This window comes from Lissotriton helveticus, chromosome 3_1, assembly GCF_964261635.1.
Source record: "Lissotriton helveticus chromosome 3_1, aLisHel1.1, whole genome shotgun sequence".
In the NCBI taxonomy this organism is placed as follows: Eukaryota; Metazoa; Chordata; class Amphibia; order Caudata; family Salamandridae; genus Lissotriton; species Lissotriton helveticus.
This window is the reverse complement of record NC_136061.1, coordinates 410,708,054-410,720,084: the sequence shown is the minus strand read 5'-3', so window position 1 is coordinate 410,720,084 and position 12,031 is coordinate 410,708,054. Positions and strand designations below refer to the sequence as shown.

Here is a 12,031-nt window from a genome sequence, read left to right as displayed (position 1 = left end):
TCATGGCATATACCTCTCAGGTGCTCATGACGAGCTGAGCTCGTCATGACCACACCCGTTTTTATTATGGCCCAGCATAGCAGGGGAATAGCTCCAGCAGCCAAGGTGTTGAGGAGCGTTAACTTTAAGTCTTTATGTTGATGTTTTTGTTTTATTTTATGCAGAATAATGACAGCGTGTTTCAAGAGAACATAGTTGACAAGAAGAAGTTTACTAGAAGTTTCAGTTTTCTGCATTAAAAAGAGGAAGAATGTTGGGTGGAATGAATATTTATGGACTTGTGTGTTCCAGTTCTAGTGTTTGTTTCTATTGTGAAGTCTTTGATGGTGCTGCACGAGTGGCAATAAAAGGTTTTATACATAATGTTAGCCTCCGTGTCTTTAATTAAATCTTGATACTCCTTTCACTGTGCTTGGAGAATCCGCATTCTCCGTCACTCCTCCACTGGCAACCCATTAGGTCGGACAGGTGGGTTTTGAAAATCGTCCAAAGGGGCTACTCCCTCCCCTTTGAGACTCCTCCTCCCGCCATGCCACCGTCTTACGATCGCATATGGGAGGATCATTTGGCACTTCTCCGCCAGGAAGTCTCAGCTTTCTTGGCCAATTGAGCTAGGAGAGGCTACCTGTGCCAGAAGTAGGTTGTGGTTGCTATTCCCACTACTTTCTGGTGCCCAAGAAGGACAAAGGCCTGCGTCCTGTTCTAGACCTCAGGACCCTCAACTGCTTCCTCCAGAAGGAGATGTTCAAGTTTCTCAAGTTGGCTCAGGTCCTGTCTGCCCTCGACCCCAGAGACTGTATGGTGGCGTTGGACTTGCAGGACACTTATTTCTATATCTCCGTCTTGCCAGCCCACAGACGCTATCTATGGTTCACGGGAGCCACGAGCACTTACAGTACACCGTGCGCCCCTTTGGCCTCACCAGTTCCCCTTGGGTGTTCACAAAGGTGATGGCAGTGGTTGTAGCTCAGCTGCGCTGATTAGTGGTTCCAGTCTTCCCCTATCTCGACGACTGGCTGTTGAAGGCGGACTTGCCAAAGGCTGTCGTCTCCCACCTCCAGACAACGGCGGACCTCGTGCACTCACTGGAGCTCCCTTTCATTGGATCTGTTCTGGACACAGTGCAGTTTCTGGCCTTCCCTTCTGAGCAGGAAGTCCGGGACATTCGGGCTATGATAGCGATGTTTCAGCCTCTATCCTAGATTTCGGTGAGATTGACTAAGGCTGCTGAGTCTCATGGCCTCTTGCATCCTGCTAGTGGATCATACCAGATGGCTTATGGGGGCTCTGCAGTGGGACCTGAAGTTTCAGTGGGCGCAACATCAGGGGAATCTTTCCGAATACTTTCAGATCTCGGAGGGAACTGTACAGCAGTTGCAGTGGTGGCTAACAAACCAAGATTGGGTCAGTCAGATCCCTGTCCCTTCCCCTACCAGATATAATGGTGGTGACAGATGCGTCACTCCTGGGATGGGGAGAGGCAGAGATCAGAGGCGTCTAGTCTCCGGTGGAGTCCAGGCTCCATATAAACCTGTTGGAGCTCCAGGCGATCCAACTGGTACTGCAACAAACAGGGCGGGTGGGGTCATGGACCCTTTGTCAGGATGCTCTTCCTCTCTGGACGTGGCTGGAACATCAGTGTATGACTCTGGTGGTTCAACACCTGGCGGGTTCTCTGAATGCCAGGGCCGAATAACTTCGCCATCGGTGCTTGGTCGATCACGAATGGGGTCTTCCCTCTTAGGTGGTGCAAGGTCTATTTCAGCGTTGAGGAGAGCCTTGGTTAGATCTGTTCGCCGAAGAGAACACGCAATGTCAGCTGTTTTGCGCGTTTGAGTTTCCTAGGCGGCACTCAGTCTGCGACTTTTTTCGACACCAGTGAAATTGCAGCCTTCTGTACGCCTTTCCACCTGTACCACTTCTGCCCCAAGTGCTCAAGAACATCAAGTGCGACCTGCTCAAGTTATTCTTATGGTTCAGGACTGGGCATGAAGAGTCTAGAACCCTGAGCTTGGCCATCGATCCTCCGATTGGACTGCCACTTCGGGAGGATCTTCTGTCACAGCAGCAAAGGGCGGCTCTCCACCCGAACCTGTCCAGTCTTCACCTCCTTGCGTGGAGATTAAGCGGCGACAGTTGACAGCTTTCCACCTTCCGCTCAGAAGTCAGTGATGTCATCTTGGCAGCCAGGCGTCCCTCCACTAAATCTGTATACTCCTGTAGATGGAGCAAGTTTGTGGCATGGTGCACAGCAAATGCTGTGGATCCTCTTTCTGCCCCTCTTTCAGAGGACATTTTGTATATACTTTCTTTGGCCCAGCAGGGCTCTGCTCTGAGCACTCTCAAGAGCTATCTTGCTGCTATCTCTGCTTTTCTTCGCTGCCAGATCAGCCATCCTTATTCAAGTCTCCTATTGTAAATAGATTCTTTAAGGTAAAAACAGTAACCCCTATAGGTACGCCATTTTTGTAAAAGATGTTTCTTTTAAACTGTATTTCCCACCCAAAACATTCTACAGCACTGTCAATATTATTGCAAGCCTTAAAACCTGATGCAATGTTTCTGACCGAAACTTTGCTTCAGAACGACTCCGACCCTACTCTTGTTCAAACTCTTCCTCCCGGCTATCTGATATATAGGGTAGATCGTAAAAGTGGTAGAGGTGGAGGAATAGCTATTATTGTTAATGACAAGGTCAATTGTTGGATCACCGCAGATCCTTTGCCAGACTGCGAAAGTCTCATCTTCACGATTGACGCATCCCCTACTAGCACCTTCTCAGGTCTTCTAATCTACCGCCCTCCTGGCACTCCGAGACATTTCCTTGATGCCCTCCCTACCACCATTGCTAATTTAGCTTTTGATCCTTCTAATTTGATGGTGCATGGAGATCTTAATTTCCATTTAGATGATCCATCTAATAAAATGGCCAAGGAACTGTCTGAGAGCCTTCTGGCACTTAAGCTTAGTGAGAAAGTGAGGAAACCCACTCACTCTAAAGGACATCTTTTGGACCCTGTTTTTAGTAACTGTAATGAACTTAACGCTGTTCCGCTCCCGTGGTCCGATCATTTTTTAATTCTGTTAGGTTGGGAAATGCCCGGACCACCCTCTCCTAGTACTACTTTTGTTCAGGAACGGAACTGGCCTTAACTTCCCTTGGCCCAGTGGAAACATGTCTTGGAATTCACTAGACCAGACAACAACCCCAATCTTCACCAGGCCATCGAGAACTTTAACCACTGGATCCATGGCTCACTGGACGCAGTACTCCCGAAAAAGCCCAAGAAAAATTAAGCAGACTGAAGGTCGCGCCATGGTTCTCCCCTAAATTGAGAGACATGAAACAATCCTGCAGAAGGTTGGAAAGAAAATGGAGAAAAGACTACTCAGACCTCATTAAAGTCGAATACAGGGAGGCAATTAGATCTTATAAACTTGAAATTAAACTTGCCCAAGCTGTCTTCTATGACATTTTTTTTTTATTTAGCTGCTAATTCTCCAAAAGAAATTTTCTGCATTGCCAAAACTCTCACCAAACTGCCTCAGAAACAGCCTTTGTCGGATGGTGCTATTTCAAGCTATAATAGCTTGGTGGAATTTTTCTCTCAGAAGGTTCAAAATATTTATGTTTCATTTCCAACTCTTCAGAATTTCCCTGTTGTGTTATCTATACCAGATCCCCAACCTGGAATCCAAATTTCCCTTGAACAGTTTCCCCTTATTGATCTTGCACTACTGGGTTAAATTTGACAAAACTCTAATCTGACTCCCCGACAGACCCTGCTTCCCCGCAGATCCTTACGTTAGCCAACGATATCATTTGCCCGGTTATTCTGGACCTTGTGAACTCCTCCATTTCATCGCGCATTGTTCCCCCAGCCTGGAAGTGTGCCATAGTTAAAGCCATCCCAAAGAAACCCAACTTAAATCAGGACGATCTTTCCAACTAACGGCCCATTTCCCTTCTTCCCTGGGAGAGCAAAATTCTCCAGAAACACATTAATACTACTCTGGTGGATCACCTTGAGTCAAATAATTTACTTCACCCCTCCCAGACCGATTTTCGCCCCTATTTTGGCACTGAAACCGCCCTGTTGGTAGCAACTGAGGAGGCAAGGAGGATTTTCGATGGAGGAGGTAATGTTGCGATTATCCTTCTCGACCTCAGTGCTGCTTTTGACACTGTAAATCATAACACCCTCACCCTCCGTCTTAAAAACCTGGGAGTATCCGGTACTGCTCTAACATGGATACAATCCTTTTTAAATGAGCGGTCATTCAAGGTCTTCGAAGGCGATGCGGTCTCCAATCAATGGCCTCTTAACTTTGTGGTGCCTCAGGGCTCCTCTCTGACCCCTACACTGTTCAACGTGTATATGAAGCCCCTGGCAGAGATTGTCCATCCATTTGGTAATGAAATCATCACCTATGCAGATGACACTCAACTCGTGGTGGCGCTAAACCACCACGAGCAGTCATCGAGCACCCTAGGTTGTCGCCTAGAGGAGTTTGCCAGATGGATGGAGCTCTCTTGCCTCAAACTTAATGGGGACAAGACGGAGCTTGTGCTCCTGGGCAATTCTCCCACATCTAACTCTGCCCTCCACCTGCCCAACTGCCTTGGACCCGCACCAGCCCCAAAAGAGCAGATTAAGAGTCCAGGCATGTGGCTCAACTGTTACCTCACATTCAATCACCAAGCAGTGACACTCTCAGCCACTTGCTTTGGCCTGCTTAGAATGCTGCAAAAAAAACTCCCCCTTCTCCCCTTTCAAGCCAGAAGAATCATGGTCCAGGCTCTTATTCTCTTTCGCCTGGACTATGGGAACGCTCTTTATTTGGTGGTGGAAAGAAGAAGTCAGAGGTGAGGTTGTGAACAAATGGTGAGGTCAATTGATAGGTTAGGTAGTGACAGACGTGGGGCAAAGATGAGGTAGATGAGGTATACATGTGCTTTAAAGACAAAGGATGCACAGAGGGAGGTGAGAGAGAGGGCCTGGAGAAAAATGGAAGAAATGAGCTGTAAAGAAGTGAGGTAAAGAGAAAGATGAGGTTGAGAGAAATGGAGATAAAGGAAAGAGACAAGGAGATGATATGGAAACAACACAGCAGGCAAAAAAGTTGAAGAGAGCTGATGTAAGTTTGAGGTGGGATAAAGGGAGGTATGTTTGAGAGAGGCGTGAGGTAAGTAAGAAGCGAGGCATTAGGTAGAAATATAGATAAGGCAGAGAAGGAATGTGTGGTAGAGTGGTGGCATAGAGGTAATTAGAGAGGTAGATGGATAAGAGGAGGATTTAGTTGATTAGTGCGGTAGAGAGAGATGAGGTACGAGAGAGCAAAGTTGAGATTACGAGGCAAGTGGAGAAAGGTGAGGTAGAAAGAGTAGGGAAAGGCAGAGACAGAGCAGCATGAAGTGAAAGTTGTCTTGTTTTTGGAGAAAATGTAATTCTCCTGTATGTAGAACAATGTTGCTTCACCTTTTTGTTATAATTTATTGTAACAACACCTACTTAAGTAACAACAATTAGACAGCAAACAGCGGGGAAGGGAAACAAAGATGAGGGACAGGAAAACAATTCATGCTGTCAAATGTAGCTGCTGTCCTGGCTCTTTCAAAGCAGTTTTAAGAAACAAATACAATGAAGCAGTTTCAGGTGAGCATTGTATGGTGTGAGAAATGTGAATCCCAACAATTCTAGCAGTCTTCAGAGGAAGTATGTTATCTTCTTGTGATGCCCCATCCTAGACGAACTATGAAGTAACCAGGCAAAATGCTATGACTCGGAGCTCTCAATATCCCCAAAGACCTAATGACTGTCAAATAGGCTAGCCAAAAACTAGGAAAAACACTGACAACAAATCTGATGGCTGAAGAAGAGTGACTAGAATACCCCCTCCATGTATGTTTGATTATTGTAAGACATTGTTTTTCTTTATTACAAAAAATCTGGCAAGACAGCTAGAATTGTCTTAATATGTGGGCCTGAAAATGAACTTACAGCACATGTACTTTGGGGTTTCCTCTCAACTCCCCAATCTCTTTATTTTCAACTCATTTTTCACTGAATGCATAAAAAGCCTTCATGTACGGTTAATTTAGTAACATATATTACAGTTTCAATTTTATAGAACCAATCTTTTTTTCATCTTAAACAACAATCTTGCCCTATTTGTATTACACAGTTGTATGCCTACAACCATAGAGGCCAGCAGCTAAGTCACAGACAAAATGCATAAACACAGCTTTTGCATACAACCCGGGGGCCGGCAGCGTAGTAGTTTGTATGTACCAACTTGATAATAGGAACAAAAGGGGATACAAATGCCTACAAACAAAAAGAAAAATCCTTCCCTCTCTCCCAAAACCAAAAGGAAAAGGGGGTATCTGCAACGACACGCATTCTACGTAATGCGGAAGCAATTCTCTATCCTATTAAACCGTAACTCCCACTCTACCCCTTACTTTGTGGGATGTTACTGCGTCATCCTCTTCAGGAAGCAGGTGTAGTATTTGGAGATATTTGGGGCATGTTACCTCTCGGAATTCTTTGGAAAATTTGCTTATAAACGGGGCCCATATCTCTGCATATTTCGCCCCTTTGTGCTCCTGAATCAATGAAAGGCGTTCCATGGCCAGGGTTAACCAAAGTCGATGTGCCATACCGTATGGTCAGGAACATTCGCTGTGCCCCAGTGTGCCAAAAGTGTCTGTCGAGCTGCCAGTAACGCCAGCGCTATCCGCCTACCCCGCAGGGAACGCAGGGGAAATGCGTTTGAGAGACCCAGCAAAGTATACGCCGGAAATCACAGGCTTTCCGTGTCAAAGGTATTGTCTGTGTCATTCAACTCTCCTTCCCAAAGCGTTCTAAACGTGGGCAATCCCAAAGCAAATGTGCAAGGGAGCCAGTGAGACCACATCCTCGCCATCACTCTTCGGTGTGATTTTTGTCCCAGCTATGTATACGTGCCGGTGTGAGATACCAGTATGACGTGACTTTGAAAGCCGCTCGAAAGCCGCTCAGTACTGTGAGCAGTGTGATGTGCCCTATAATTGATATTTTCCCATTCTTTGTCCACCAAAGTTGTACCTAATTCCTTCTCCCACCGAATTTGTCCTTTCGTCTGCCCCCTCCCTGTCCTGTGGCCAACATGGTGTACAGGTCTGAGATAAGGTGCTTTTCGTCCGTTTTGCTAATCAGCCATTTCTCGAACGAAGTAAGCCATCGGGAAGCTTGTTCTATGCATGATGAGGTGGTTACCCAATGCCGGATTTGGAGATAATGGAATTCATCGGCTTTAAGCAAATCATAGTCACGTCTTAACTGCTTGGATGATACCCTGGCTATCAAACAGCGAACCAATCCGCTTACACCCTACCACTCTCCATCTCTGGAACACCTCAGGTTTACAGTGCAGCAGGAACTCTGGGTTGTCAACAATGGGGGATATTGGGTAAGGAAAAGTCGTCAGCCCTTGTCTGAGCGCCACTGTGTCCCATACCTTCACCATGGCTGCAATGACTGGTGACGAGTAGAGACTCCAGGACCTCAATCTGCGCTGTACCCAGGCCTCTTTCCAGATGTTAATCCCAGCGACTGTCTGTCCATGAAGTTCCAGTGCTTTTCGGAGAGTGGCCGAATCCACTCCACAATATATCAAAATTGAGAGGCCTGTACGTATTGCTGTAATACAGGGAGTGCTGCGTCTCCCTCCTGCTTGGACTTTGACATTTGAGAAAAAAGCAAGCATATCTTTTTCCCTCCACAGACAAATTTGTTGATAGCCAACTGGAGGGAGCGCACCGTCATTTTAACCGCTACAATGCGCACCAACCAGGCCAGTTTTAGCCTCTTCCACCCAGCTAGGGCCTTCGTTGTCTGCAATAACAGTGCAGAATAGTTTATCTCCAGCGTCCTTGAAATCGTCTGGGTGAGAAGAATACCCAGATAGGTTATTGGCTGTGAAGCCCATTATAGGTGGAATCTCTCCCGCAGTGATGACTCCTGATCGTGCGGAATAGTGAGGTTGAGCACCTGAGATTTGCTCAGGTTAACCTTAAACCCTGAAAGGGTCGCAAAACTTTCTAGCTCGTCCAAGAGGGCCGGGAGGGTGGTGAAGGGTCTGTTAACGACAAAATCATATTGTCTGCGTAAAGGCTTATTTTATGAACGTCTCCTCCAAAGCGTAGCCCTTTGATTCGAGGGTGGTCCCTGATCCTCTGGGCCAAGGGTTCCATATATAGGGCAAAGAGGAGGGTTGACAGTGGACACCGCTGCCTCGTGCTATTGGAAAGGATGAGGAGGACGTTCCATTAACTCTTAACAAAAGCACGAGGTGTCTGGTATATAGACCGGATCCACTTCATTAATCGCTCCCCAAAACCAAAGTGACGCAAAGTATCAAACGGGTACCTCCACCCTCTATTCACAGGAAGAGGGCTTCTCTCCAAGAGCGGCGCACGCTGACCATAAGATGGAGGAGTCGCTTTGTATTGCCTCCCCCTTGCCTAGTGGGGATAAACCCTGCCTGGTCCGCTCCTATCAGCCCCGCCATCATCGGACCCAAAAGGGCAGCCAACACCTCCATTTTCAATTTTAGATTAACAAAGATGTACAAATACATTTTAAAATGAAAGAAGAATATTAACAAACTTCTGCTGACTCATTTTTTAAGTGTTGCCTTACACGTGACATGTAAATTATTATTTTATTTTATTGCCAATAATTTTCTGTGTTTTTCTTCAATGTAATTTATGTAGGTTACCTTCACTGGAGACTAAAACCCCGATTTATATATTGGCGGAGAGGGTACTTTATTGCAATGGTGATGGAGTTCCCTCCCCGCCAATATAGTGGTCTGCTTGGCAAGTTTAATTAGAGTCGTACCTTAAGTTTGGCCATGACAGAGACTACTCTGTGTCTGGTGTGGCCAAACTTCTCCGACAGCCCTGTGAAGCAAAGGTCATCGGAGAAAAGGCGGCATATCCGCCTACCCTATTAAGATGGGTGGACATGTAGTCATTTGGTGGTAAGGAACAGTTAGACCATTCTGATGATCCCCTTACCATGGGAGAAGGTATTCATGGCAAGAGGAGCATTACTTTTTTTCTTTTTAAAAACAAAATCCTTTCTTTGCTCGTCTTTTTAGGGGGGAAAAGAATACTGTTTACTGTAGGGTTGCTTCCTTCCGACCCAGCCCTGTAGCAAACAGTAAAATGCATTGAAAGGAACTGCTGTGACGGCAGTTTCTGCTAATAACTTTATTAAAGGACAGCAAGCTTGGTCATGGTGGAATGGCTGGCTTCTCACATAAATAATGCAGGACACTGTTTTCATACTGGTTTCCAAACCGTTTCCTCTCGAGGTTCACCTTGGGGGTTTCATTTGCTTTCCACAGGTTTCCTCCTAGCATGTCTCGCATGGTTTTCACCTTCTTTCCACAGGCACAGTCCTCAGTTGAAACATCACAACTCATAATCCTGATGAAGCCGGTATCTCCTGTTACTGGTCACATAAGGATTATAGGGAGCTCTTGGAATAATGGCAAAGCTAAAGCCTCTTGTGATGAAACAGACAAAAGACATGATTAAACTAACTCCCATTTCCATTTATCTGTGTGCACTAGATGTGTTGTAATAGCATTGCGATGTGATGGTACTTGCGTTCTGATGGCATGTGCTGTAATGGCATGCTTTGCCCCAGTTAAGTTGGCTGTTTCCTCCACTAGAAGGCTAATCCAATCTTTCTGGAGTACTAACTTAATGGTTTATTATCCTGTGATGTGTGTGCTCACTCAGTTGTGCTATTTCCTTATGGCACCACCTTGCCCCATATCTCAGATGTAATCTGTGATGACTTCTTCCTTTTCTCTTCAGGTATGTGGTGACAAGCTCTGGCCTGCTGCTTCCTGTGCTGTTGCCAAGGCTGTATCCACCCTTGTTCATGCTCTATGCTTTGGACAGTGAACGCGAGGAGGATATGTATTGGGAGTGTGTACTGCGCCTGAACAAACAGGCAGACATGGCACTGCTCAGCTTTCTTGGAGTGCCTAGGTAAGTTTTATCTGATACCCTTTTGAAGCCCAACAATATATTTAATTCAGTAAACTCTAAGTTGATGTTCCTTAGTCTTCAGAATTCTTCTTGAAATTATACAATCCAAGAGGTGTTATCATACAAATGCTGTTGAGTTTTGACATGAATTATGGTTTGGTGATGCCAGGAGGGAATCTTAAAGTGAAATATTTTGTATTGCCCAAGAAGACTGTGACTAAGTACAGGGATTGTTCACTGTGTTGATAACCCATTTTATGAATTTGTATATTTTGTAAAGACTATAAATGACTTTAGCTACCTCTAACCACAGATTTCTCACCTTGTGAGTACATACAAAAGCAGTACCTCCCTAGGTGGTGGTCTGTGGAACAGTTCACATCAAAAAGTTCTGCAGGACTGAACAGGCAATATTCCGTTTCCATCAGTCCTGGCTATTAAGGCAGTAGTGCTTTGTGAATGCATGGATGACTCCCTTGTCGCGGCCTGACAGATCTCCAGAACATGCACCAGTGCCAACACAGGGGTAGCATCATTGGCTCTGGTCAGATGAACTCTCAGACCCTTCAAGGACAGCTTCCTGGCCAGTGCATAGTAGATTTTACTATTGAGGACATCCACTTCGATGTGGTCCATTTCTTCTTTTCTCTGGAGACCCCCATGAAAAGATAATCGTCAAGCCAGTGATCCTTGGTTCAATCGATTTAAAAACTCATGACTTTTTTGTGGTCCAAGGGTTGGTGCTTCTCCTCCACTACTTTTGAGGGGTGAGATGGAGCAAAGAATGCCAAGAGGGTGATGGGTTGTCCATCAAGAAAAGACACCACAACCATCAGCAAGTTTGCTTCTCATGTCTGTTACACCGGTTTGTCAAGAAAAAAGATGGTTGCTCGTAGGTTGCGTCATGCAGCTCCACACAAACTTTATTCACCCCGGAAGTGAAGAATGGAGCCACATAAAATTACACCCCTTTGGGCTGACGTTGGTTCCTTTCTTTCTATGCTTTTGTTTGCAGATCAAAAGCTCACACCCAACTTTTTCTCGTTAGATGACAAGTTCATGCTTCAAAATTCCTTTTTGTATTGTGCAAAGGAACTACGTCCCCTCCTAAACTTCAAGGGTTTAAACCTTCTATGGACTATTGTAAACAGATTTTTTGTAACTCATCCCCACAAGGTCCGCCCCTGATGTTTGGTTTCTTCGCACAGCTGGCTTTGTGAACCCAAAGGGGATCTGGAACCGCAAGCTGTACATTGCTGAGCACGCAAAAGAAGTCTTGGAAGTCCCACTCAAAGTTGTGGACAAAACCTGTTTTCACTGTCGAGGACCTTTCCGCAACATGTCATCAAGTTCCAAATTTTCCATTAGGTCAAAATTGAAACAGAAGCACAAGAAGGCCAAGTGGGATTTTCCCTGTCCCGTCACTCTCAAACTGTGAAGTTATGAGAATGTTTGGGTGTCTTGCAATCTCCTTCTCGGTCCCATCTAAAAGAGTGGATTCTGCAACTGATTTTAAGTTTCCGGGTCCATTGGCGACTGTGCAAAAGATTGAGCCCTTCAGAGAAGCCATGTTGTGTATTTTTGGTACCCTTCCTGTTCCCCTTGGCTTGCATTCAGGCCCATAGATCCACTGAGGCCTCCAGTCAGTATACCGCCAATGGGTCTCCCCTCAGCATCATGTGAGCTTCCAGAATGCACCTCTGGTTCCACTCTGACACTGGAGCCAATATCCAACCCGTCAAATCCATGCTGGCTCCTGTAACATTGATTCCAGCACTGGAGGCCTGTAATTGTCACCAGCTCTTAGCTGAATCTATCTCAACCTGGCCGAGTTTGCATTTCGAAACTGTCTCTGCACACTTGGCCACAGTTCATTCTGATTCAGATAAGAACATGCTTTTGTCTTGAAGACGAAACCAAACACACCATCAACTTTTCAGTTTCGACTATGATCAGAGCCAACCAGCTTTTGGGGAT

The 12,031-nt window shown here is 45.8% G+C and overlaps 1 protein-coding gene across 2 annotated transcripts in view; it reads left to right on the top strand.

Moving 5' to 3' along the window:
• The window catches only part of ALS2 (alsin Rho guanine nucleotide exchange factor ALS2), a 1,284,778-nt gene that overhangs the window by 1,146,017 nt on the left and 126,730 nt on the right, over positions 1 to 12,031 (top strand). For both annotated transcript variants that reach the window (XM_078680222.1, XM_078680224.1), the window contains one exon: positions 9,878 to 10,054. In XM_078680222.1, the coding sequence (XP_078536348.1) occupies positions 9,878 to 10,054 (177 nt within the window). The remainder of the gene's footprint in view (positions 1 to 9,877; positions 10,055 to 12,031) is intronic.